The 27898-nt window shown below is 55.3% G+C and overlaps 1 protein-coding gene across 1 annotated transcript; it reads right to left on the bottom strand.

Annotated features, from left to right (window-relative positions):
* Positions 1-983: 983 nt before the first annotated feature.
* Positions 984-25958, bottom strand: ZNF185 (zinc finger protein 185 with LIM domain). Its single transcript, XM_058032953.1, is given in 30 exon segments — positions 984-1073; positions 1778-1876; positions 2420-2522; positions 3691-3771; positions 5533-5601; positions 6871-6948; positions 7944-8039; positions 8287-8394; positions 9007-9163; positions 9535-9574; positions 9880-10018; positions 11313-11420; positions 12243-12326; positions 12724-12807; positions 13887-13967; positions 14309-14353; positions 14553-14636; positions 15108-15176; positions 16086-16166; positions 17279-17362; positions 18397-18435; positions 19238-19321; positions 20687-20767; positions 21228-21296; positions 21465-21539; positions 21726-21764; positions 22653-22712; positions 24128-24263; positions 24521-24595; positions 25889-25958. Coding segments are annotated over 29 exon segments (2418 nt in total). The 3' UTR covers positions 984-1073.
* Positions 25959-27898: the final 1940 nt, after the last annotated feature.

Raw genomic sequence — 27898 nt, 5'->3', positions numbered from 1 at the left:
CATGAACTTTAAATGGATGAACTTCAACTCCTTCCAGCCCAAAGCATTCTGGGGTTCTACAGTTCCACGATTCCTGGTGCTTCCCATGAGGAAACAGTAAGTCTTGAGGAAACAATAAGTCTGGACACTTTTAGGACACTTGAGCTTCAGGTTTCAGTATTCAGCATTCCCAACCTCTCAGCTCTGAGTTAAGGGCTAAAGAGACACAATTCTGATTTTACTGAGTGCAGCATCTGCTGGAAGTTCAATGTTGTCAGTGACCATTTGGGCTGTGAATAACCTACAGCCATGAGAGGTCTGGGCAAAGCCCTGGTGAGGGGGAAGGTGGGATTTCAGCTGAGCAGAGCTCTTTGTCAGGAGAGGGAGCTGAGGTGGCCCTGCTGTGGCACAGGACACCTGCCCTCAGAGCCCAGGGAAGGACACTGTTATCTCCCCCAGCAGGCAGCAGCCACAAGTGCTGCTGCTGCATCCTCGGGGAAGAGGCAGGAAGGGGAATTAAAGCTGACACACCATTAGAATAGAGTTTGCAAGTGCTCCTGGAATCCTGGAGAAAGCAAATGGAAATCAGGCAGAAGCTATTTCTAGGCTGAATTTGGGGGTGAAAGATGCAGAAATAGGCTTTTGCTAAGGAACTAAATTCAAACCCTCCCAAGAATCCACATTTAGTGTTTAAGGCTCCCAGTGTCTGTGTGCCAGCTCGCACAGCCTGGCTGCACAGGGGAAAGAAATACAAATATCATCAGGAGAGATCGTGGCAATGAGCTGGGATAGACCTGAGGAGCTGATTCCGGGAGCACTCGGGATCTTCATGCAGCTAAAGCCGGGCCGAGAGGGGCTCAGCACCTCTGGAAAACGTTATCTCTGAGGAGGAGGCTGCCTTATCTCGTTCCCATCACTCCTGTCTGGTGCAGGCGACAGCATCAACCAGCAGGTGCTGAACTCATCCACGGCCACGGGGCAGCGAGAGGGAGGAGAACTCGAGGGAAGCGGGAGCTGTGCAATCTCAGCCGGTCAGAGCTGCGCTGTTCCCGGGCGTGCCGCCGGGCTCGGGCTGCATTCCCAGCCCCAGGGCCCTGCAAGCATACAAAGAGCGGCTGGGCACGGGCTGATCCCGCCGGGAATGCGGGCACCTCAGCAGTCACACCCCGTTAGCAGGGGCGGGGAGCAGCGAGGCAGGAGCCCCGTTCCCCGCTCCTCCTCCTGCTCTGTGCCGGGAGGCACCGGGAGCACACGAGATCTCCCAGCCCCACATAGCAGCTCTGGTCGCTTCCAGATAATCTGACAAAAGCAAACGGTGTCCAACCCGCTCCTGTCGATGTGTTGGAATGTACAACTCTACCCGAAGGTTTTCCCCGCAAAGGATCTTTACTAAAGGAGGAGCTGTGTCCCTGTCAGGGGAGTGTCACAGCTCCGAGCCGCCCGCAGTCCCTGCGCGGGGTCAGCCCGGGACACAGCGAGGAACCTTTAGCTGCCTTCCGTGGGGACGCTCCACCTCTGAGGGCATTTCTGTCATCACTCAAGCCAGCCTCTGCCTGTCAGCCCCGGGAAGCCACCACAGCCTGTTTGTCACCGACATTCTGGCTCCAACCAACACCCCCGGGACAGCGCGAGTGAGTTCCGAGCTAATGCTGCAGCGAGGTCACTGCTTCCCACTGAACAGCCCAGGAGCATCCCTGCCTGGCCACCCTGGCAATGCGAGGGTTAAATGCCCTTCCCCAGTGAACCCTGAGCTCTCACCCATGGGCGTGCCCTCTGGAAAGGGGCCCTGGAAACGCACCTAGAAGAGCTTCTCGTAGCACTTGTCACAGTGCACAATGTCCCGGTGGATGAATATTTTATCCAGGAGATCTCCCATCGCTTTGTGGCAAATTCCACACTGCCAAAGGGAAAACAAGGAGGTTGGACAATGGGCAAAACCCCACGCAGGAACGGCAGAAGGGAGGGGGCAGAGGCTCTGCATAATTTATTAAAAGGTGAGAATGCAACCTTTGAGGCTGCACTTTCCTACAACAGCCAAATGTCCCTGCAGGCCTCTTCCTCCCACACTCCTCCTCCCACCCTCCCCACATCCCCACACACTTTCCTTGGAAACCCTGCAGGGTTTGAGGATTCAGCCACCTCCACTGGAGCACAAAGAGCACAAAGCAGCAAGTCTGCCCCAAGGACAGCGGGACAAGGACATGAGGGTGTTCTGAGGATGCTGCCAATCATAAAGAATTCTCCTTGTTCTAACATTTATTCAAGGACCTGAAAACCTCTCAGGGACACCTGTGACTGCCTGACTGGTTTTGTCCCAGTGTGAGGTGAGGATTTGGCACACCCCATGTGCATCCCCCTGAAAGGCTGGGGATGGAATGTGCAGGAAGATCCCTGCTGCCAGCCCTGCCATTGCCAGCAGGCAGGCAGGCTCTGGCCTTACCCTGAAGCAGTACTCGTGGCAGTGGATGTTCAGGTGCTCGATGATGATCTTGGGGCAGTCTCGGATCTCCCGGCTGCAGTAGCTGCACAGGGGCTCGCTGGACCTGGCAAGAACAGGGCAGGGCATGCCTCTGGGATGCTCTGTGCCAGCACTGGTGCCAGGGGGTCATCCCAGCCATCAGCACTGCTGTCCATGAGCAGCCTGCTCCCACAGGCGTGACAGAACGGGAACTGTGCTGCCCCAGGGGTGCCCCACAGCAGTGGAGCAGAACAGATCTCAGAATCCTACAGCTGTGGAATCATGGGATGGTTTGGGTTGGAAGGAACCTTAAAGCTCATCCAGTTCCACCCCCTGCCACGGGCAGGGACACCTTCCACTGTCCCAGGCTGCTCCAAGCCCCAGTGTCCAACCTGGCCTTGGACACTGCCAGGGACCCAGGGGCAGCCACAGCTGCTCTGAGAACCCTGGGCTAGGGCCTCCCCACCCTCTCAAAGGAGAATTTCTTCCCAATATCCCATCTAACCCTTCCTTTAATCAGTGAGAAGGCATTCCCTTTTGTCCTGTGTCACAGACATCTTTTGTGAAAAATCCTTTCTTTAGGATTTTTCCCTCTTCTGGAAGGCTGAGGCCCCAGAAAGAGAATGCAAACAATGGTTATCAGCTGCTGTGGAATGCAACAGGTGCACCTGAGATTGGCCCATGTTGCATGCTTACAATTAAGGGCCAATCAGGGGCCAAGCTCTCTGGGACAGAATCAGAGAGAGCTCCTTTGTTGATTATTCTTTTTCTACTCTTAGCATAGCAAGCTTCTGAACTTTTCTCTCTATTCCTTTTAGTGTAGTCTTAATGTAATATATATCTTGAAATAATAAATCCAGCCTTCTGATAATGGAGTCAAGATTCTTGTCTATCTCTTCACCCCTGAGGAACCCTTGCAAGCCCAGCAACAGTCCTGTCCCTCCAGGCCCTTGGAAATAATCCCTTTCCATTTTTCTTGCAGGCTCCCTTCAGGCACTGGAAGGCCACAATTAGGTTACCACAAAGCCTCTCAGCTCCAGGCTGCACAACCCCAATTCTCTCAGCCTTTCCTCACGGGAGAGGTGCTCCATCCCTCTGTCACCTTGGTGGCCTTGGTGTCCATGTCACTGTATTTCCATTTACTGTGCTGCTGTTCCACAAACACACCCCAGTGGCCTCAAGAAGCAAACCTTGCAATCATTTCTGATTGAGAATTTGATGAACCTGCCCAGGGCAGCCCCACCCTGTCCTACCTGTGCAGGGGAGCACTGGACAGGTAACTGTGGTGGCTGTAGCTGCTTCTCTCCAGGTCACTCAGATCCACAAGGCTGCCACTGGGGAAGGAAGGAGGGAAAGATCAGCCTTGGCAGTGATATGTGGGAAGAGAATTTTGGATAGAATCATAATCCAATGACTTGGAATATCCTGGCTGCCTGTTCCCTGAGGAGAAGGTCCTCCAAGTGCCTTCCCAGAGAGGACAAAACTCCCCTGGCCTCACAAAGGCCCTCATGTTTGCATCTGGCCCCTACAAATAGCAGCTTTCCACTGCTAAAACTCCAAATCCTGCACTATTGTGCAGGAAAAGGCACAGAGCACATCCCTGGTTTCACCCCTCCCTCACCCAGCTGAGTGTTCCCTTCCCTCCCTGCCTGAGTTTCCTGGATCTTTGGCTTGTCTGTGGCTGCTGCCAGCAGCTTTGCTGAGCTCTGGGACAGGCTGGAGAGGTGTGGGGAGTGTCATCAGCTCCCCCAGGGATGCCAGCAGAGCGCTGAGGGAGGAAAATGCCTGCAGGGAGCCTCAAACTGGTGTGAACTGGTGCCACATCCCTGTGAGGGGTGTGCATGGGGCCAAACCCTGCTCTTGTCACCTGGGGCCAGTCTGGAGCAGCTTCACTTGAGCAGAGCTCAAAGTACTGAAGACTTAAGCTTGAAAATGGCACAATTTAACTTTTTAAAACTCATTTTACTAGTGAGAGCCCTCAGCTTCCACATTCTCCTCATGCCTTCCAGTCATTGTTTACAGGTGCACGGTGAAGCCTCCCAGTGCCAAAGCTGCAGTGTGGCGTTTTCACCCACCTCAGAGACCAAGCCACCCCAGGAGGAGCTGGCCTGTCCCCTGGGAGCAGTGGGACATGGGTCCTGCTGTCACCAGGACAGCGGGAGGAGAGGGCAGGACCCCCAGAGCAGAACCTCCCCTCGGAGCAAGCCCCGGGCTGGTCAGCTCCGGCTGCTCCCTGCGGTGGGATGTGCGGGGCAGCAAGGTCAGTGCTCTGCACAACGGTGTGACACCTGGCTGTGACACCTGGCAGTGACACCTGGGTGTGACACCTGGGTGTGACACATGGCAGTGACACCGGGCAGTGACACCTGGGTGTGACACCGGGCAGTGACACCTGGGTGTGACACATGGCAGTGACACCTGGGTGTGACACCTGGGTGTGACACCTGGGTGTGACACCGGGCAGTGACACCGGGCAGTGACACCTGGCTGTGACACACAGGTGTGACACCGGGCAGTGACACCGGGCAGTGACACCTGGGTGTGACACCGGGCAGTGACACCGGGCAGTGACACCTGGCTGTGACACCTGGCTGTGACACATGGCTGTGACACATGGCAGTGACACCGGGCAGTCACACCTGGGTGTGACACCTGGCTGTGACACATGGCAGTGACACCTGGCAGTGACACCTGGCTGTGACACCTGGCTGTGACACATGGCAGTGACACCTGGCTGTGACACCTGGCTGTGACACCTGGGTGTGACACCGGGCAGTGACACCTGGGTGTGACACCTGGGTGTGACACCTGGGTGTGACACATGGCAGTCACACCGGGCAGTGACACATGGCAGTCACACCTGGCAGTGACACCGGGCAGTCACACCGGGCAGTGACACATGGGTGTAACGCCAGGCAGTGACACATGGCAGTGACACATGGCAGTGACACCGGGCAGTCACACCGGGCAGTGACACCGGGCAGTCACACCTGGCAGTGACACCTGGCAGTGACACATGGCAGTGACACATGGCAGTGACACCGGGCAGTCACACCGGGCAGTGGCTGTCCCCAGCTGTCCCCAGCGCTCCCTACCTGCCGTGGCGCGGCGAGGCCGCAAAGCCGCCGGTGTTCACGTACTCCTTGACGAAGAGGATCCCTCTCCTGGGAAGACGGGAGGCATTTGCATGAGAAAAGCGCGGCTGGGGCTCGGCTGCGGCCCCGGCCACGGAACGCGTGCGGGGAGGCTCGCAGCGAGCGGGACGCTGTTGTTCTGCAACAAATCCTGCATATCGAGCATTGTTGCTAAATACCGACTCCTCTAATTACCCCACCAAAACAAATCGAGTTAATTGGGAAGAATGGGATGGATAATGTAACCCTTTCATCCAGTTATGGGTTTGAGGGATGTCTCTCGCAGCTCCCGTCAGGATTAGGCACACAATGGGCACAATGGGCACGGCAGAGCTCCCGGGCACCGCCGAGCCCTGTGGCACAGCGCTGCTCCCCGGGGCTGCTCTGCCTCTGCAATATCCCCAGTGTTTCCAGCCAGCGTAAACTGCTGCTGCTCGTTGGGGATGTTTTATCTCCCTTGTATGTTCCTGCCTTTTTCCCATCCCAGCTCCAGAGTTCCATGTCCCGCCCTGATGCAGCTCTGTGCAGGCCGAGGGGAGCCCTGTGCCCCCCACCCTCCGCCTGCAGCCCCGACAGGAATTAATCAGCCTTTTGCCATGGTGCATTTCCACTGCTGCCTAAAACCTGGGATTAATCCTCCCTTCTTACACTAAGACCTGTCATGGCTAAGGAAAGAAATCTCTTTTTTTCCCTTAAACTGTGCATGGGCTCTTTCTATGTCATGGAATCATGGAACCATTAATGTTGAGAAAGACCTTTAAGATCATCAAATACAAAACATCATGGTCATCACCAAACCATGTGTGTTTGGTGGTGACCATGTGTCCCATCCCCACATTTTCTGGACACTTCCACCACCAACCTCAACTTCCCCTGGCCCAGCCTGGGGCCGTTCCCTCTGCTCCTGTCCTTGTTCCCTGGGAACAGAGCCTGACCCCTCTGGCTGTCCCCTCCTGTCAGGAGCTGTGCAGAGCCACAAGGGCCCCCTGAGCCTCCTTTGCTTCAGGCTGAGCCCCTTCCCAGCTCCCTCAGACACTCCTGGAGCTCCAGCCCCTTCCCCAGCTCCTGGATATGCTCCAGCCCCTTCCCCAGCTCCTGGATGTGCTCCAGCCCCTCAGGGTCTGCCTTGTCCCCTGGATTCCATGTGGGACCCCAGCAGTGCCCAGCAGGGGGACAATCACTGCCCTGACCCTGCTGGGCACAGTGGGTGGCACCAGCCCGGTGCCAACGCTGCAATTCCTCCCAGGCAGGATGGCCCCAGCCTGCAGTGAGGGGATTGTGCCCCCCTCGGTTCTTTACCCGGCAGAGCTGGAGTCAGGCTGGTACCCAGAGCTGTGGTGGGAGCTGCAGAGCCTCTCACTGGAGCTGGAGAGGAGCCTGTGGAGAGAGGGAAAAGTCTGTGAGCCATGGCAGGATCCAAACTGGCCACCAGGAGAGTGGCTGCCACTGCTGGGAGGGCAGATGCACAGCACAGCCCTTGGCCAGACCTTGTCATGGACCAAACCAACCCCTTTCTCCTTCTACATCTGCCACAGGACAGACATCCTGTCCTGGAGAAGAGATTTGGGGATGTCTCACTTGTAGGGCCATGAGGCAGAGGATGCCATGAGATCCTCCAGTGAGGATGGGCTGAGTGAGTGGAGCCTGACTGGGAGCAGCCAGGAGGGGACAGGACACAGGAGGGACTGCAGGAGATGGGAACATTCCCAAGACCAATGGACCTGTCCCCAGCTCAGTAATTTGAAGGAAGAATGCAACAAAACTGTGGAAAACAGCTCTGCCCATCCCCTCAGCAAAGAGACTGGAATGAGGCTGAGCCAATCCAAGGATCTTGTGCCTCCCCTTCACCCCCACAACCCCTCCTTGTTGCAGATCCCCCAGCCTTGCACTGGGGGCTGCATGGAACACCTGACAGCACATGGGTGGGCTGGCACTGCCAGGAGGGACTGCCAGGAGGGGCCCAGGATGATGGAATTCCATACTGGATACCCCCTGCCCCTTCCAACAGCCTCGTATGGGAGCAGTTCTGGCATTTAATCATTGACATTCTGGGGACAGTGGCCCTCTCTCTTTGCTGTGATCTCTGTTTTCCTGTAGCAAAGGCCAGCTCCTGGCCAGGAACCAGCTCCCCATTCTCCTGTCCCTCTCTTCTGGCCTCCCACACAGTGAAAAGTCTCCAGGGATTTTTCTGGATGTATCCCAGACACTCTGCTAGGCAGCTTTAGCTAGGAATGGTTTAAGAGCTGGTCTGATCATACATCCACTCCCTGGAAACCAATCCTCCCTCTCTCAGCTCTTGGCTGTGCCTGCTGGCTCCTATCTCATAAATTCCTGGGGAATTTCCCTCGGAGCCCTCGTGACTCCCCATTTACCTGGAGCTGTTAGAGTTTAAGCTGTCCATGTAGAACGGCACCCTGTGGCTTCTCTGGGACATGGACATGGTGGGATCTCTGGGAAAGGAGTCATGGCTGGGGAGAGGAAGTGCAACAGTCTCAAGCTCAGTTTGGGCACCTGAGGGATCCTCACACAGGGTGGGATCTGGGCTGGAATCTCCCTGCTGGGCACTGGCCCCTCCCAGGGCACACCCCACACCTGCTGACAGCCAGGGAATGAGCAAATGGATCGGGACACAGGGACACTGAGGACAAAGGGACACTGAGGGGAGTGGCAGGGGGAGGTCCCTGGCTGGGGAAGGGATCCCAGCCCCGCACTCACCGTCCTGCAGGGGGGCTGAAGTCCCCGAGCCCCCTGGCACTGTCATACCAGCTGCTCCTGGGGCTGCTGCTCCCATAAACATTCCCTTTGGGATCTGGGCTGGGCCTGCTGGGGGACACAAAGCCCTGAGCACACGGCAGTGGGAGTCTCTGGGTCCCCACACTGGGCTCACACTCACTGCCAGGTGCTGGCACAGTGGGAATCTTTGAATCCCCACAGTCACTTCCAGGTTCTGGCACAGTGTGCAATCCCCATCCCTGAAAGTGCCAGAAAATGTGTGCATGTGGCACTTGAGGCTGTGGCTTGGTGGTGACCATGGGACACAGCTGATGATCACAGAGGCCTTTCCCAGCCATGAGAACTCCACGGTTCCATGATGCATTTCCAGCCCATGGGACACAGCTGATGATCACAGAGGCCTTTCCCAGCCACGAGGACTCCATGGTTCCATCATGCACTCCCCCATGCTCTGCCCCTGTGCCAGGTCTGTGCTCCACAAGGACAGCAGGCTCCAATCCCAACACCTGAGCAAAGCCAAAGCATTCCCAAATGGATTGTCTGGAGAAGCTGTGGCTGCCCCATCCCTGGAAATGCCCAAGGCCAGGCTGGATGGGGCTTGGAGCATCCTGGGACAGTGGCAAGTGTCCCATGCCAGCAGCTTTCCCAGTCTCTGCATCCTAAACCCTTCATCCCCAAACCCCCTCATGCCCAACTCGTCACCTCCTGGTGCTGAACACCTGGCTGTCCACATAGCCTGGGATCCTGTGGCTGGGCACAGAGCCCCCAAAGGGCTGGCGCTCCTGGAACAGGGGCACGGGGGGCTGGGGCTCGTGGGCACTGCCAACACCCTCCTGAGGGCTGAATTCTGACCTGCTGGAGAATGAAAACCAGTTTGACCATAAAGCTAAGAGGTGTCTTTGCCCTGAGCAGCTCCCATGGGTGTTCAGGGTGTGCTGAGGGTGGATCCTGCCACTTCCTAAGGGAACAGGGAGAAATGGGGCACCATGGTGTTAACAGAACCACAGGATCAGGGGATTCCAGAATGGTTTGGGTTAAAAGGGACATTAAATCCCACCCAGTGCCACCCCTGCCCTGGCAGGGACACCTCCCACTGTCCCAGGGTGTCCCAATGTCCAGCCTGGCCTTGGGCACTGCCAGGGATCCAGGGGCAGCCACAGCTGTGCCAGGGCCTGCTCACCCTGCCAGGGAACAATTCCCAATTCCCAATATCCCATCCAGCCCTGCCCTCTGGCACTGGGAGCCATTCCCTGTGTCCTGTCCCTCCATCCTTGTCCCCAGTCCCTCCCCAGCTCTCCTGGAGCCCCTTCAGGCCCTGGTAGGGCTCTGGGCTCTCCCTGGAGCTGCTCCTGTCCAGGTGAGCACCCCCAGCTCTGCCAGCCCGGCTCCAGAGGGGCTCTGTGGCCTCCTCTGGGCTCTCTGCAGCAGCTGCAGGTCCTTCTGATGCTGAACTGCAATAATTCCTGTGGGAGGTCCCTGCAGGGCTGTGCTCCTTCCATAGGGAAAGGTGTCACAGAGCCTGCATTGGTTCTTGAATTGCCCAGGCCAGGAAATGAGCATTTGGATGCCTTGGGCAGGCCAGGAAGGAGAGCTGGAGGTGTGTGAGGGATGTCCTGGTGCCCTGGCTCTGTACCTGTCCCTGCGGGGCTCAGACTCGTTTGCATGTGGAATCTCTGCAGCTGGGGTGCTGCTTCCTCCAGGAACAGAGCTGGACCTGCCAAGACATGAGACCTTTATGGGCTATGGAAGCACCCTGAGCACAGAATTCCTGTGGGATGCAGATGCAGCCCCTGGAGAATCTCCTGCCTCAAGGGAAAAATAAAAACTGCAATATCCCTGTATGGAAATGTGCCAGATAGAATCATGGAATCACAGAATTATTTAGGTTGGAAAAGCCCTCTAAGATCATCAAACCCAACCACCCAGCACTAACCCAAGCCCTCAAATAACCCAAAGTGATGTGGAAAAAAAAAACAAAAAACAAAACAAAAAAAAAAAAAACAGATGGAAAATCCAGACCTCTTAAGAAGCAGGGCTGAAAGGAAGGACCTCAACCACAGCACCTTTAGTGCCACCTCCAGAGCCCCCTGCAGCAAATTCCTCCCACCAGGACAGGCAGTCCCACTATCACTCTTGCCTTCTTGCAGTGCTCTCCTCACTCTGCACACAGGATGACAGTGCCAGGTGCCTGTCCCTGCTCCCAGCAGTGTCCTGGGGGCGCAGCTCAGACCTGGGGAGAAGAACACTCTGCTCACCCTCTGACTCCAGGTGTTCTCACTGACACACCTGGGAGGGAGCCCAGTTTAACCAAGAGCCTCAGTTCTTCCAGTTTAGGTGGAAAATATGGACCAAAGAAAGGAAATCAGTCCATAAATTCCTCCCATGTGGACACCCAGCCCTGATTGGGGAAGTTCAAAACCAGACCCAGCATTACTATGGAGCTCAATGCCAAATTTTATTGCTTATTGTCTCTCCCTAAACACCCTCTGCTCCCAAATTTAAAGTTTAGGAAGGCACTCCTGGCAGTCCAGCTGGACAGGGATTGATGGCTCCAGCTAAGGAGGATGTTTTCTCCCAAGTTTTGTTATAAAACCATGGTAAAAGGTTCATCCAGTAGAAGCAGCACTAGAATCAGGCACCAGCAAGCCCCAAGTTGCACTAGAGGAGGTTTAGGTTGGATATTGGGGAAAATTTCTTGATGGAAAGGGTTGTAATTTCCATTTCTTCATGGAAAGGGTTGTCATTTCCATTTCTTCATGGAAAGGGTTGTCATTTCCTGGAAACGTTCAGGAAATGTGTGGGTGTGTCCTGGAGGCCATGGGTTAGTGCTGAACGTGGTGATGGTGCTGGCTGATGCTTGGACTTGATCTGAGAGGTCTTTTCCAACCTTAACAATTCCATTGCTCTATGAAAAGGAGAACCTGGGAGGGTATTTATCAGCAGGGGGGAGATGCCCAAGGAATGACCCCTCATCCCACAGAAGGCAGGGGGAATATCCCATTCCTTACCCAGTCCTGCTGGGCTCAGTGGGATCCTTCAGCCTGGGGGGCTCTGGGGGGCTCTCATGGCCAGGAGCTCCTTGGCCCCTCTCAGTGAGGCTGACTGAGTCCAGAAACCTAAACCAGACATCCAGGGTTGGGAAAACCCATGCTGGGATGGGCAGAAACCCATTCCCTGGAGAGGAGCAGGAGCCAGTTTGGCCAGAGCTGTTCCAAACATTCCATATCACCACGGCTACATACCCCAGATCACCAACCGCAGACACCCCAGATCACCGAGGCTAGACATCCTGGATCAACAACCCCAGACATCCCAAATCACCAACCCCAAACACCCCAGACATCCCAGATCACCAACCCCAAACATCCCAGATCACCAAGGCTAGACATCCTGGATCAACAACCCCAGACATCCCGAATCACCAACCCCAGACACGCCAGATCACCAGCCCCAGACATCCCAAATCACCATCCCTAAACATCCCAGATCACCAGCCCCAAACACCCCAGATCACCGAGGCTAGACATCCTGGATCAACAACCCCAAACACCCCAGATCACCAAACCCAAATACCCCAGATCACTAACCCCAGACATCCCAAATCACCAACCACAGACACGCCAGATCACCAGCCCCAGATATCCTGGGTCACCAACCCCAAACATCCCAAATCACCATCCCCAAACACCTCAGATCACCAACCCCAGACATCCCAAATCACCAACCCCAAACACTCCAGATCACCAACCCTAAATACCCCAGATCACCAACCCCAAACACCCCAGATCACCAACCCCAAACATCCCAAATCACCATCCCTAAACATCCCAGATCACCAACCCCAAACACCTCAGATCACCAACCCCAGACATCCCAGATCACCAACCACAGATACCCAGATCACCAACCCCAGACACCCCAGTCCCCCCAGTCCTCACCTTGTCTCATCCCAGTAGGGCTGGTGGTGGGATGGACCCTCAGGATTCGTGGAGCTGCTCCTCTCCTCATAGCCCAGGACAGAGCTGGAAACCAGAGCAGCCCCCATCACATCCCTAAAGACTGGCACCTGGCTCCTGGCACTGCTCTGCTCACCCAGCCAGCTCTGTGCCAACCTGCACTGGGGTTTTCTCTAGGGCAGCCCGTGTCCCTGTGCTCCAGCTGCTGCTGCAGCATCCTGCATTATCAGGGAACTGAAAGGGAGTGACTGACCCCCACTGAGAGCACAGGAGGAGGAAAAATCTGGAGTGCTCAAAGGAGATGGAGGGGGATACAACACAAAGCTCTTGGTTTATTTAAACCTTAGTTGTTTCCATCCTTGGGAAAAAATCAGGAGAAGGAACTCTTTCTGTGCCTGCCCATTCAGGTTTCCCTTAATGCTCAGGATTGTTCCTACACCCACTAAACTCACCATACTCTTACCTTTTAAAGGAATATTCTGTGTTCTCAATGTGCACAGGGGTTCTCTCAGTGGGATGAAAAGAGACATCAGGCTGCAAGGATGACCTGGCAAAAAAACAGGGAATTTAGAGCTTCCAAAATTTCCAGGGGATTTGTATGGAACTGCAACACTGCACTTTGTATCAGCCCAGGAAACAGGAAAGAATTGTCTCAGAGAACTGATTTGCCCTTAGAAAAACCCATTTTCAATCCTATCCAAGAGGAGGAGAGGCTGGTGGTGGAACTGAGGTGGTTACTGGGATTAAATTCCTACATATCTCTGTACAGGAATTTCCTGTCCCAGGATGAAGCACCTGGACAAAGCACAACAGGAGTCACTTTGGGGAGGACATTCCTTCATCACCAGCAGCAGCTCCAGGCCGTGGGATCCTCCTCTCCTCAGCTCAGGGGGATGAATTCATTTCACAGAACCCAGGAATCATGGAAAGGTTTGGCTTGGAAGGACCTTAAAGCTCATCCAGTCCCACCCGCTGCCATGGGCAGGGACACCTTCCATTATCCCAGGGTGCTCCAAGCCCCAACCTGGCACTGAAACCTGCTCACCTCAATGCCTTTGTGGGGCCAGTACAGGGAAATGAATCCTAAAATAATGGACAAGGGAGGGAAGCAGCTCCAGGGAGATCAGTGCTGCCAACAGCAGCAACTCCTCCCTGACCAAGCACCCCTGGCAATGTCAGGGGAGCAAAGGCTCTAAAATCCTGTGGGATGGAGGCACTAAAGGCAGTGCTAAAGCTGCTGGATCTGCTCCCAGCATCCCAGGGGTGGAAAACCCCTCTGGGATCATTGAGTCCAACCTGTGCCCCAGCCCAGAGCACTGAGTGCCACCTCCAGTCCTTCCCTGGACACCTCCAGGGGTGGGGGCTCCAGACCTCCCTGGGCAGCCCCTGCCAAGCCCTGACCACCTTTTCCAGAGGAAATTCCCCCTGAATTCCCAGGCTGCTTCTCTGGGAAGAGGTTGTGTCACAGTGAACAGGAAGATGCTGCTCCCACCGTTTGCCCACACAGGATTTTCCTTTCCCAGTTGCTTTGTTGCCCAGTTTGGGTTCTAACTTGGACAAGTTGCTCATTCCCAGCCCAGGTGCCCCTGGAGGCAGAGGGTGCCATTCCCAGGCCCTGTGTCACACCTGGTGTCCCCCTGGGAGGGCTCAGAGGGACGGAGCAGCTCCGGAGCATCCCCAGGAGAGTGCCAGGAACCAGAGCTGGACCTGAGGGGGAAGAGGGAGGGTTGGTCCAGCAGGAACCTCAGCAAGAGGAGAACACCAAGAAGTAGAAGCATCCACCACCAGGTTTTCCTGGCTCTAGTGGAGCATCTTTCCCTCCCTCCTGCTTAGCCCTGGGAATTTCCTGAAGGGCTGAGCCCCACATCCAACACACTCATCCTCGTGTGAGGAAAGCAGCTGGAAGAGCCCAGGGCTTCTGAGCTGCTGGGTCAGGCCCACCCTCCTCTGGGGGCTGCTCCCAGAGCTCATCCACAGGGCAGGCCCAGGGCAGGAGAAACAACCCCCCAGCTCTAAAATGAAGGAGAAAAAGGGAATTTTCCACTTACTCTGGTGGGTAAAACCCATTCTTGGCTTCTGTGTGCTCAGCAAAACTGGAAAAGAGAGACACAGCTTGAGGAATGTTCTGCAGTGGCTTTCCCCTGATTTCCTAGAGGAGAGAGCAGTTCTACAAAGCCCATGTGGAATCTGTTTTTCCACCAGTAAAGATCCATTCCAGGATTCCAGGGAGCTCCAGAACAGCAGCTTATGGATTGTGCAGTGCCCAAGTCAGGGATCCCACAGTGACTCTACCTTCCATTCGTGGCAGCCCTGGTGCCTTTGGGGGCCCCTTCATCCCACGGGAACCTCTCAGGCTTTTCCTTCAGAGCTGTGTCACTGGAAAAAAAACAGGAAAATTCCAGTGAAAATGGGACTTGTCAGCATTTGTACTGTGTCATCCTAGAGAAATCTGCTGATATTTGGTTGGGGAATGAAGTGGGGTTAAATCTCTCCATCAGGATGGGCAGGGATGCATTCCTGGGGTTAAATCTCTGCATCAGTGGGTCTGACTGCAGATCATGGATCATGGAACCATGGCCCAAGAGCAGCAGGCAGCAAGGACCAGCACAGCCCTGGGAGGAGGGACAATTCCAGGGAATGGCAGCTGGAGGCAAAGGGAGCAGCAAAATAAAGGGAAATGCAGGGAGGGGAGAATCCCAGAGCAGAGAGGGAAGGGCGGGGATCTCTGCCAGGCTCGGCTTTGCCAGCAGATGCTGCTCTGGGGCTGGGGGACACCAGGAGCAGGAGCTGCTGCTCCCCAGCAAACCCAGGCTCAGCAGCACAGAGCAGCCCCCGCCCAGTCCTTACCCATCTCCAGCCTGGGACGCCGTTTCCAAGGAGAATTTCCCACTCAGGGCCTGCCTGTCCTCACCATTCCTGCAGGGAAAACAGCAGGAGCGTGAGGCAGGGGGAGGAGGAGCTGCAGAAAGGGCTGCAGGTCTGGATCCCAATTCCCAGCATTCACACTGGGGCAGGCCCTGGCTTCCATCTGGGGATGTTTCCTCCCAGGTGCTTCTGCCCCTTCCCTGGAACTCCCTGTGTGGTGTTTGCTGGTCTGTGCAGCTCCATGGACACATGGACATGGAGGGATGGACAGCTGGACAGGTGGGATGGGCACATGGACACGGATGGATGGACAGGTGCACATGGATGGATGGACATGGAAGATGGACAGGTAGACATGGATGGATGGATGGACAGGTGGGATGGAAAGATGGATATTGATGGATGGACAGGGAAAGATGGACATTGATGGATGGAGAGGTGTGTTTGAGATGGATGGACATGGAGGATGGACAGGTGGACATGGATGGATGGACAGGTGGGACAGAGATGGATGGATGGATGGATGGATGGATGGATGGATGGATGGATGGATGGATGGATGGATGGATGGACAAGTGTGTTGGGTGTGTTGTAGATGGATGGACATGGATGGATGAACAGATGGACACGTGGGATGGATGGACAGGTGGACATGGATGGATAGGTGGACATGGATGGACAGATGGACATGGACATGGATGGACAGATGGACATGGATGGACAGGTGGACATGGATGAATGGACAGATGGACACGTGGGATGGATGGACAGATGGACATGGATGGACAGGTGGACACGTGGGATGGATGGACAGGTGGCCATGGTGGACATGGATGGACAGGTGGACATGGATGAATGGACAGGTGGGATGGATGGACAGGTGGACATGTCCTGGAGGATTTTGTGTCTCCAGGGAATCCCCACCCTGCCCTCGGGATCCTGCAGGGCCTCCAGACCCACCTGATTTCAGCAGAAGTGGAGATTGTCCCCACAGTGTCACTCAGGGATGGGGATGCTTGGCTCCTGCTGCCTGGTTTGGGGCTGCAGGAGAGGACAAAGGACAAAACTGTCATTCCTGATCAAACCAGCTCCAGCTGCAGCAAATCCACCCTGCACTGGAGTGTTCCTTATGGCAATGAAGAAAATGGGAATGAATCATCACTATTCTCAATCCATTCACTGGCAAAGTCATCTTCTCAGAGCAATTTTAAATTAAAAGCACAGATTTTGCCAGGAATTTTCACTTTCTACAGTAAAAGCACCAGGACAAGGGCAGCAGACAAAGTGCTGATTGCAGTGAGAACTATTCCACCTTTTTTATACACCAGGCATGGATTCAGTCAAAAACCTTGGAAAACAGCTAAAAATGATTCCCTTACACCTGTTTGGCAGGAAAGGGTTCAGCTGGATGGGGCTTGGAGCAACCTGGGACAGTGGAAGGTGTCCCTTCCCATAGGGGTGGAACTGGATGGGCTTTAAAGTCCTTCCAACCCAAACCAGCCCAGGATTCCACATTTGGGTTTTTTCCTTTTGGGTTTTGAGCCCTTCCATCAGGATACTGTCAGATCCTGCCATGGGTTTCAGCCATAAAACCTTTATCAAGAGCTGTGTGCATCCAGGAAAGGTTCCCATGGGAAGATGGATTTGGATCCTCCCTTTTCCCAGAGTGGTGCCCACAGAGGTCTCTGACCTTCAATCCCACCCATCCTGGCTGGGCTGGAGCTCCTACCTGGAGGGAGAGGCTGCTGCTGCCTTTGGCTCATCCCAGGAAGACCCGGGGCTGCTTTTTCTTAGTCCATTAGCACTGACAAAAAAAAAAAAAAAAAACAGAAAAAAAGAGAACAAAATGATAAATCAACAAAACATTAATCCAGATGAATTTTAGGAGCTTCTCCCATGCTCAAATGCTGCTTTATGCCCACAGCTCCTGTGCTGCCCCCTGGGAATGTCCATCACATCTGCCATTCTGCTCGGGTTTAGAAACTGATTTTCCCCATTTATCCCAGCTGGAGCTGTTTCTATCCCCAGTGTTTCCTGGGAGGTTTCCTCTGCAAACTCCCCATCTCTGGTTGTGTTTGGAGAGCTGATAAATGCAGTTATCCCCAGAGCTGGCAAAGGCTGGAATCGGAGATGCCACCCTGAGCAAGGAGTACCTGCTGCTCTCCGGAGCAACCCTGGACGAACCCGGCATGCTCGGACTCCTCCTCTGCTGTCCTTCCTCCTCTTCTATCTCAATTCTTTCCACAGGGAGAAAGAGACAAATGGCACATCATTCCCTCTTTTCTGTAGCTTTCCAGGCAATTTATCCCTGTTTTCCCCTGTTTCCTGAGCAGGTTATTGCTGCTGCTCCCTGTGCTCCTGCTGAGCATCCCAAGGGGCAGAATGCAGCCAGGCCAGGGGGATTTTCCACACAGCATCAGCTGAGTTCTTGGATTCCAGAGTGTGGGAATTGGAAAAACAGAAACTTCCAGAGACACTGAAGGGTTTGACCTTTAGCCTTGGGAGAAGCTTGGATTGATGTAAAAACACAATACACAGAACAGCTATAAACTTATGTTTTTATAGTTGTAAGTAAGAATATGCCTTAAGTAAGGGAGAAACGGCATTGGTAAGATGGTGAAGGGTTTATAGTGTAGGGGTGTAATTGTACAGAGTTTAGATGTTATAATAGAAGCATATGTGAGACAGAAGCCCATTAGGCAAAATTATCTGCCGTGCAGCAAAATTAATTAAAAATGATAAGTTAGAAAAGCAAACTAACCCCTGTAACATCTGTTCATTAGATTAGAAAGTTCTATATTGTCTTGTAACAAGGAACTTGTGACTACTCTTGAGCTATGACTGACTTTTTTAAAGTCTCCCAGCCTTTGAGAATGATGTTTATCTGAGCAGTAAGTTGTTCTTAGCTCAAAACCAGTCCCATCCCTTCATTACCAACAGTGGCAGTGATACCAGAGGGAGCCCTGGGCACGTTTGCTGTCCCACAGACAGCTCCAGGAGGGAGATGCTGAGGAGCATTGTCCTGGCTACCTGGAGCAGGGAGGCTGTGCCTGAGTCTCCCCATTTCAGGCTGTCCATAACCCAAAGCACCACCAGGATTGCATTCCCAGTTCTTCCAACACTGTTTATCCCAAAAGAGCAGTGAGATTCAACCCTCAGCATCCTTTGTCGAGGGATTGTTCTTCCTCTGCTGTGAAAGTGCTGGGATCTGCTGTCCCAGCCTGGTACAAGCACCCAGCCCCAGCAGTGCTCCCCGAGGTGCAGCACCTACCTCTTGGCAAACAGGGGTGGGAATTCCTGGGTTGGGCTGCTGTGGAGGAAGGGTTAAGGAGCAGTTAAAGGATTGGAGGGAATGACACTCCCTGGGCAGGGGCAGAGCCCCCCAAACCCTGCCCCAGGTGTGCAAGGTCCTGTGACCCCTCTGGGCAAAGCTGGCCCCAACCAGGAGTGTGACACCAATGAAATAATGCAACAAAACTGCAGAGAGCAGCTGAAGGACTGAGCCTGAAGATGGGAATTAGGGACTCCCCTGGATTTTCTTTTCTGGAAGTTTCATCCCTCTCAATAAGGAATACTTGGAGGATTTCCCAGTTCTGCAGAATCCTGCAGATACCATGGAATCATGGAAAGGTTTGGGCTGGAAGGGACCTCAAAGGCCATCCAGCCACACCCCCTGCCATGGCAGGGACACCTCCCACTGTCCCAGGGTGTCCCAGTGTCCAGCCTGGCCTTGGGCACTGCCAGGGATCCAGGGGCAGCCACAGCTGCTCTGGGCACCTATGCCAGGGCCTGCCCACCCTGCCAGGGAACAATTCCCAATTCCCAATATCCCATCCAGCCCTGCCCTCTGGCAGTGGGAGCCATTCCCTGTGTCCTGTCCCTCCATCCTTGTCCCCAGTCCCTCCTCAGCTCTCCTGGAGCCCCTTCAGGCCCTGGAAGAGCACCTGGACCCTTCCCTTCTCCAGGTGAGCATTCCCAGCTCTTCCCTTGTAGGGAATGAGCTCCAGCCCTTGGAGCCCTTGTGTCCTGTGCTTGGCTGCTGTGTTGGAGAGGCTCCCTCAGCTCCAGCAGCCCTTCCCTGGCTCCTGCTCCCCTCCCAGCCCTGCACTCACCCGTTGCTCTTCTTGGCAGCGGACAGGACGTAGGCGCGCTCGCGGCCGGCCGAGCGCCGCAGGACGCTGTTGGCAGCCTCGGTCCTGGAGGGGGACAGAGCAGGGCAGGGCTCACAGCCTGCTCACCCTGCTGCTCCCTGCCTGGAGCCTTGGAGGGGCAGGGAACAACCTCTGCAGGCTGGGCTAACCCTGAGCGAGATCCTGAGCTCTGGGGAGCAGATTTCATGGAATCGTGGAATGGTTCAGGTTGGAAAGAATCATCCAATCATCCTGCAAATTCATCCAGTCCAACCATGGGCCAGCACCACCACCATGGTCACCACAACTCACGTCCTCAAGTGCCACAGCCACAGCCACAGGTTTTTTGAACGCTTCCAGGGATGGGGACTCCACCACTGCCCTGGGCAGCAGTGCCAGGGCTGGACCGTCCACTGCAGACCTGGACTGTTGCAATATTGGATTCCATGGACAGACAAATGGACATGGGTTCTGTGGCTGACACTCCATGGAGTGTCTGCAGTGACCTGGGTACTACCTCGTGTCCCAAGGGAGAAGGGATCACTGCCAGGGATCCAGGGGCAGCCACAGCTGCTCCGGGCACCCTGTGCCAGGGCCTGCCCACCCTGCCAGGAAACAATTCCATCCCAATATCCCATCCAGCCCTGCCCTCTGGCAGTGGGAAGTCAGAAACTCCCTGTGTCCTGTCCCTCCATCCCTTATCCAAAGTTCCTCTCCAGGTCTTTTAGTGGTTGGACCTCAGGGGACAATGATTAAGTTTTCCTTTGTACAAGACTTGTGGCTGGGGAAAAGGGGCATCAGAAACTCCATCAAGAGCAACAAGGCTGAAGCCAGAGAGAGCAGACCTGGTTCTATCCATGTCCTGTGCCCCATCCCTGGCAGTGTCCAAGCCCAGGCTGTACAAGGCTTGGAGCAGCCTGGGACAGTGGGAGGCATCCCTGCCCATGGCAGGGGTGGCACTGGATGGGCTTTGAGGTCTCTTCCACCCAAACCATCCCAGGATGATTCTCTGAGATTCTCTGCTCCTGTTCCTGGTAGGAAGGACAGCCCATCCTGGAGCTGCCCTTGGTGCCATTCCTGGAGTGATCCCGGCTCTGGCACACCCGCAGTGTGGGGAGCTGGGCTCCTCTCTCCTGCCTGTTTGTGCCTCTCCATCTCCCCCACGGCCACCAGGCAGCCCAGGGATGCCAGAGCCCTCCCAGCTGCCTGGGTAACTGGGCTGTGCTGTCAGGCTGCATCACGTCAGGATTTAATTACGTTTTGTTGGGAGCGCGGTGGCCCGTGGGCAGAGCGGGGCTCGGAGCAGGGAGAGCTGGGATTATCCTTGGATTGCACCCAGCCCTGAGCCGTGCCTGGGTCCACCAACCCTCCAGGATGGAACAGAGCTTGTCCCTGTCCCTGCAGGAACACGGGGGCACCTCCAGGGCTCACCTCTTTTTATGCTCATCCGGAGAGAAAGGCACATCCTCCTCCTCCCCATCCACGGATTTCTGCCGGACGTTGTACGGAGCTCTGGGAGGGAGGGAAGGGAGAGCCAGGGTCAGGAATTGCTGCTGGAGCTGGGCACAGGCACCAGAGCCAAACAGAAGTGAATCCAAGGCATTCGGTCAGGCCCTGGCAGACACCTGTATTTTCCATAGGGGTGCACAGGTCCATGAAGGACTTTTGTCCTTAGCCCAGAGGCCCCAACCCCATTCTGGATGACAGCCACGCTCTGGGACACAAAAACCTGGGCAGGAAATGCCCAGAGTGCTGCCCTGCCTTTCTCCAGGCTTCAGGAAAGCTCCAAACCCAGTTCCCGGGCTGCACCCTCCATTCCTGCCTGGTGTCAGTTCAAGCAGCAGCTCCTGGCCCACAAAGAGGCGCCCTGGGAACCACTGGAGTTTCCAGTGGAAGCTCTGGATGCTCCAGGGGCATTCCTGGGGCTCCCACTGAGCAGGGACAGGAGGAGCTGCTCCCTTTGCCCACTCACAGTTTCTTGTAGTCCTCTGTGGTCATCCTGTATCCAGAGGGAGAGCGGCTCTGTCCCTTCAGGGCAGTGCTGGGGGGACACAAAGCACACTGGCAATGTGACCTTCCCATCCCTCCCCACCTCCTTCCCCAGGGGAGATCCACAGGGAGGGGGACAACAGCAGAGCCCCAGATACCCCACTCTGTTTGCAGGGAATGCTGCTGAATGGAGGGGAGGGCACAGGGGACACCCTCGTACTTTTTCTGTGCTGGGCTGGCAGCTGAAGGATCCGGCGTGGAGGAGCTTTTGTCGATGGTCCTGGTGAACACCCCCCTGGGGAGGGAAGGGACATCTCACATAAAATGGGAAATGTTAGGAGCCAAGTTCAAAGCAGCAGTGCAACAACAGGGCTGGCTCTTGGCCCTGAGCACTGGGATGTTCCCAGCTGATGGAACATTTTCTGCTCCTGATCCAGTTCTCCTCCCCCTGCAGCCCAGATCTCTCCCACTCCATACCCACCTGATGAGGTATCCAGACTGGGGCTTGGGGGCAGAGGACCTGTGCAAAGAACAGACATGAGGGAGTAAAAAACACAGGGAAAACAACAGCAGCAGCACCAGGATTGAAGGGGAAAGTCCACATAGATGTCAAACCAAAAACCCAGCTAAGCAGGCCTGGAGGGATCCCACAGCTGGACGGACTCTGGAGGGATATTTGACATGAATAATCACCAGAACAAGCTCTCTTAAGGATTTTTTTATAGGAAAAATTAATTTTAGAGTGAACCAATTAATATTAGCCATGCTGACAGTGTTCTCTGGCCCAGACTGGTGGCACAGGAGGGGGAATCAGCTGTGATGCAGATCCTGATTATTTTATCACAGCTGCACCCCAGCTCCTCCGAGGTGCATTCCCAGGAGGGAGCACAGCGTGGCTCCTCTGGAGAGCACCAGGAGCGGGGAGAGCAGCCACAGGGAAAGGGAAGCAGGGAAGTGCTCAGGGGAGAGGGCAGAGCTCTCACACAGGGCCAGGCCCTTCCCAAGAGTTTGGTATTTCAGGATATTCCTCCAAGCTCCTGGGTTCCTGGAGACCCCTCATGCTCTGAACCCACCTCAGCCCCAGCCAGGGCTCCCCCTGCCCTAAGGAGCTCCTGCCTGGAGCACTGGGGGGCTGCACCAGCACAGCCATTGATGTCCCAGCCCAGCCTTGTGCCATCCATGGCTCAAAGGCTCCGTTCCCCTGAATTAAAGTCACCCCTGCATCCTGCTGCACCTCTGGGGAGCCACTCCCTGCCCTCTCCAAGGTGTGCCATCCCTGTGAGCAGGGCTGTGCCCAGGGCTGTGCTGGCAGCAGCAGGTGAGGGGGGCACACAGTGAGGTGAGGGCTGGCACTGAGCCCTGCAGGCAGCAGAGCAGGGAATGGATGGGAATGGGCCCCTGGAATTACCTGTCCTGCTGGGGAGCAATGGGTTTGGGGGCTGGGGGTGTCCCAGCAGCCTGGCCAGACCTGAGGGAACAGCAAACACAAGGATGTGGTTAACTGACTGCTGAGCATGGAGAGAGGGGAGAGAGAGAGGGGAAGGGGAGAGAGTTTGGAGAGAGGGGAAGGGAAGGGAAGGGAAGGGAAGGGAAGGGAAGGGAAGGGAAGGGAAGGGAAGGGAAGGGAAGGGAAGGGAAGGGAAGGGAAGGGAAGGGAAGGGAAGGGAAGGGAAGGGAAGGGAAGGGAAGGGAAGGGAAGGGAAGGGAAGGGAAGGGAAGGGAAGGGAAGGGAAGGGAAGGGAAGGGAAGGGAAGGGAAGGGAAGGGAAGGGAAGGGAAGGGAAGGGAAGGGAAGGGAAGGGAAGGGAAGGGGGGTTTGGAATTGGGTTTGCTCCCAGGTAAAGAGGAGCTGGAGCAGACTGGTGTTCCCTGGCACAGGGCACTGTGTGACAGCCAGGGAACTGTCTGATCTCCTGCCTCTCCCATCCTAAACTCCCTGCAGGCCTGCCCTGAGTTTGTCACTCCAGAGCACAATCTGGCTTCACAAAACTTCAGAGCTCTCCTGAGCCTCCCAACCTGTCTGTGCTGCTGAATCCCAGCTCCAGCAGAAGACACTTGTCCGAGCTTCTGGCCACCTTGCATTTATCAGAAATAAAGAGGAGCAGCAACTCATCTGTCAGTTCTCGGGGTCTTTCTGGGTCACTGCGACCCCAAGATTGTTAAAAGTCTCTTTTCCCAGCCTGGCACTTGAAGAATGATTCAGAGATCTTCATTTCTTGGTCTCAAGGTTGTTTATTGTATCTTATCTATAAATTTTCTCCTGTCCTGCCGAGGTCCATCCAGCAGGACAGTTCCAGGCACTCTGCCTGCCCCCAGGGCAGTGTTATGGCTTTATACTAAAAACCACGTGTACAATGTTTACAATTACTTTCCAATACCCATCACCTGTGTTAGACAGTGAGCTTCTACTCTAAACCAATCTGTGAGTGCCACCATCACAGCAGAAGATGGAGGCCAAGAAGAAGAAGGAGAAAGGCTGGACACACCCAGATGCCTACATCTTGCCATACCAAAAACTCCCAAATCTACTTTTGCACCCCATGATAACTTCACTATTATCCTACCTAAACTGTTGTGGCTTGCTGATCTTCATACAAGGTTGGTAATTTGCTCCACGGGTCATAATCAAATTCACACAGGTGTTCTGGGCTCTGTGCCAGGGTCTCTGAGGATGTTCTGGGTTCCCACAGGCAGCGTCAGGGCCTGGCACCAGGGGCACCCCAAAACCACCCCAAAACCTGTCCCAGCACATCCTGTGCAGCCTGGGGAGCCCAGAGCTCCAGACAACGCCCTTGGGCACAGGGTGGGATCAATGGGGCTTGAATCAATGACCCAGCTCAGGGAGTCCTGATGGGGAAAGGGAAGGAGAAGGAAATGCTCCTACCGGGGGCTGCTCTTCTCCTCGTCTGAGTCGGAGTTGTGGTGCTGGATCCAGCTCTTGTCGCCCCGCAGGGTGGTGCGCACCTTCATCTGCCGGATGATCCTGCGGCGATCCTCGTCCGTGGGCGGGATGGGCCCTCCTGGAGAGCAGGACAGGGAGGGCAGCACTCACAGCACCCCGGGGCAGGCGGGATCCAGCCCAGCACGGAGCCCTCCCCTCCCCGGCGGGTGCAAGATGGAGACACGGCCATGCAGAGCTCGGGATGAGCATCCCGCTGGATCACAGAGTCTCACACCTCACTGGAACACCTCCCTGGTGTCCTGTCCCTGCAGGGACATTCCAGCAGCTCCAGCTGGGCAGGGGAAACAGAGGAAAACCAGCAGAGGAAGGAATTACCTTTAGTGACACCCAGGGACATCATGGTCTCAGCAGCACCTTCCCCTTCTGCCCCTGCTCACAGCCAACAAGGCCCTGGAAGACATGGAAAAGGGGATAAGCAAAATATCAGCTGTGGTAGAAACACCTGGCAGGCAAGGGGAGAGGAGAGCACAGGCACAGAGCCACAGCCGTGGTGGCACAGCTGGAGGGTGGGGAGGCTCTGGCCTTGCACCAGAGCTGGGATTCCTCCCCATCCATGAACTGCAGCATCAAGGACAGGGAAAATCCAATCCAGCCATGCCAGAGGTGTTTTTCCAGATCTGGGAGGAAAGCTGTGGGGGAGACCTTGCAAAAGTGCCCAGCTGGGCCAGACCTTCTGGAGCCCACAGAACCCCAAGGATCCCTTGGGATTTGTGTCAGGTGGGATGAGAGGCACCCAGGTTAACTCAGCACCTGGCTGTGCTTGTCAGAAATGGTTCTGTTCTGTTTGCACTCCTAGATTTTCCATGGAAGCTGCAGGATGAGCTTTTGTTCATGGAGGAGAAAATCCCACATTGAATCCCAGAATGGCTTGGTTGGATGGGACCTTAAATCTCCTCCTGTTCCAAACCGTTCCATGGCAGGGACACCTTCCAGCTTTTACCACCCCCAGTCCTCCCTTGCCAAAACTCTCTCCTGGGTTCTGGAATGACTCTGCCTGTCAGAAATAAGAAGGCCCAGCCCTCTTTGGGAGAATCTCAGAGGAGGTTGTTGTTCCCTGCTGGTGGGCCTGTCCCTGCAGTATTCCTGGGAAGCCACATGCCCAGGAGGAATGCAGGCTGCTGATCTCATGGCTTTGGGCTTGGCACAGCCTCCTCCCCCAGCTTGTCTCAGCCAGGGATCTGCCCACTGCTCATCCCTGCTCTCCCCATCAGGATCATGAACAATTCCCCAGGGCTCCTCTCCCTCTGCAAACATTCCCAAGCATCACACCCACCCCTGTGCCATCCAAATATGCAACAGGCAGCTGATATTCCAGTATTCATTCTGGTATTTGGAATAACCTGTGATTCAAGGTCCAGCTCATGTCCCTGGTACATTAAATCCCTCATCTTGTGTGCTGGATAAATGCAACTGGTGCTCAGCTTTGGATACCAGCCTCTGGGATGGGGCACTGGGATGTCCCAGGCAGCAGGAGATCCATAAAAATGGTTCATTCCCACTGACAAAGCATCCAACACGAGCCACCTGGCACAGGAGATAAACGTCCTCTCTGCACAGCAGCAAAATCCCATTGAACTGTGTCCCCAAACTGCACACTGCAAACGGGGCTGCTGCTTAAAGCCGTGCTAGGTAACACAGGACCCCATTTCCAAAGGCATGGAACACCGCCCAGACAGCACTCACAGTTTGTTCCCACCTCTGGGAAGTCCTGGGGCTCATGGGCAGCTTTTCTGAGAGCCAGGCTTGAGGTCATCTTGATCCCCTGCTTTGGGACCAAGCCTGGCTGCAGTGTCCCACTGAGGACACGCTGAAGCTTCTCATCCCATGAGGAAAGCCATTCCAAACTAATGAGGAAAGCAATTCCAGGCTATTTAACAAGGAAAAGGGAGCTGGAACCTTGTTTGGATGCCAGTGTTCAGGGGCTCTGGGGCAGAGCCCAGCCCAGCTCTCCCTGGGGTCCCTGCCCTGCCTCAGCTCTTTCCATGCCCCGGAGTTCTGGAGCAGCTCCAGCACCCCAAACTCCTCTCCCATCCCCGGCAGGGAGTGTTCCCTATGGATCACAGCCCCTGGATGAACCAGGGAGCACCTCCAGCTGTGCCCGAGGCTGTGGGGCTGCCCTGCCCTGCGGGGCTGACCTGTCCCTGTCCCAGCCCAGCCATCCTGTCCCATCCTGTCCCTCAGGAGTGCAGGCACAGCCACACCAACTCTTCCCCAATAAATTCTGCAAGTGCCTGAAATCAGCAGCGCAGTCCTTAATTGGAAAGGATCTGCTTTCCACGGAAAGCACTTGAACAGCTCTAATTACCCTGCAGGAGATGAAACACTCGCTGTTCTTTCAAAGCTGATGGCAGCTCCTCTTCCCTGCTTTCCACCCTCCTTTGGGATGGCGCAGCTGGGCCTTGGAAATGTTAAAAACAAGAGTTCAGCCTGCAGTTTGTGGGCACCTGGGGTAATGGCCCCTTTGAGACTAACAGCACCTTGTGTGCCTTGGGGATGAGCTGGATCCAGCTCTGGGGACTGAAAGAACGCCCTGGTGTCTCTATAGGACACAAAACAACACGAGGGCACACACTGCTGCACTCAAGGTGAACAAAAGGGCAGTTTATTTCCTGACTCTAACATTTATAGTTTTCTAATAGTGATAGCGGATTGGAGGGTGACAGTGCCACCTCTCCAATGACACTGGACAAACTAACAGTCTATCAAATTTCTCTCCTTCCATAAAAGAATGCAAAACAATGAGTTATTTACAGAAAGTGTGTGAGAAAGTTCGTTACAAGAATGTAAACAACAGAAGGCTTAGAAAATCTTAAAAAATCAGGGTGACACCCTAGGAACAGTGAATGGAGTTGCTTTGATCCCATAAATCCAGCTCTCCTGGGAGCACTGGGCGCCCTGAGACCCCTAAAGTGTTCCTGTAGCCAGGCCCAGCTTCCAGCAGTCCTGCTCCCTGTGTTTGGCTTCCTGGCCCTGGGATGGGATGCCCCAAGCCCCACTTCACTCTCCCATGCTGATCCCAGTTCCTTTTGGGACAGAAACTGTCTCAGCTCCCTTTGGGACAGGAACCCCCAGGTCCCTCTGCTGCCCTCCCTGTCCCTGCAAGGCCTCGGTGGCACTGGAGGACCCTGAAGGGCCCTTCCAGACTCAGTGGCTCTGTGACTCCTGGAGAAGGGGTGAAACTCTGCGTTCCTCACACAAAGGACATCCACAGATGCCAACCTGTGCCCTCACCAGGGTTATTTCCCTCAGCCCAAACCCACGGGGCATCACTGATGGTCCCAGCTCTGAAGTGATCCTGTCCTGCCCGCGGTGATCCCAGCTCTGTGGGGACCCAGGTGCCACCCGAGGTGGCCCAGCAGCAGCTCCAGGCCCTGCTCCCACCAGCTGAGCCCGTGCTGGAGCTCTCCAGGGATCCCTGCCGTGCTCCCCCTGCCCCTGGTGCCAGCACAGCCGCGTTTCCCCAGGCCTGGGCGCTGATGGAGGCCTTGGCCGCTGAGCCAGAGGCTGCGAGCAGCACCCAGGGCAGTCACGCGGAAAAACCTCCTGCTCTGGGGATAATTGATGCCTGCTCTGACCTTCACGAGCCTCCAATTAAAATGTATTTAAAGCCTGCAAGAGGTTTGAACCTCCTTCCTTTGAGCCTCCTCGAGCCTGCTGAGAGTTTTGGCCTCCAGGCCCAGCTCCAGGCCAGGT

The sequence above is a fragment of the Melospiza georgiana genome, chromosome 12 (genome assembly GCF_028018845.1).
Source record: "Melospiza georgiana isolate bMelGeo1 chromosome 12, bMelGeo1.pri, whole genome shotgun sequence".
Classification (NCBI taxonomy): domain Eukaryota; kingdom Metazoa; phylum Chordata; class Aves; order Passeriformes; family Passerellidae; genus Melospiza; species Melospiza georgiana.
The sequence above is the reverse complement of the archived record's forward strand: the minus strand, read 5'-3'. Positions and strand labels throughout refer to the sequence as shown.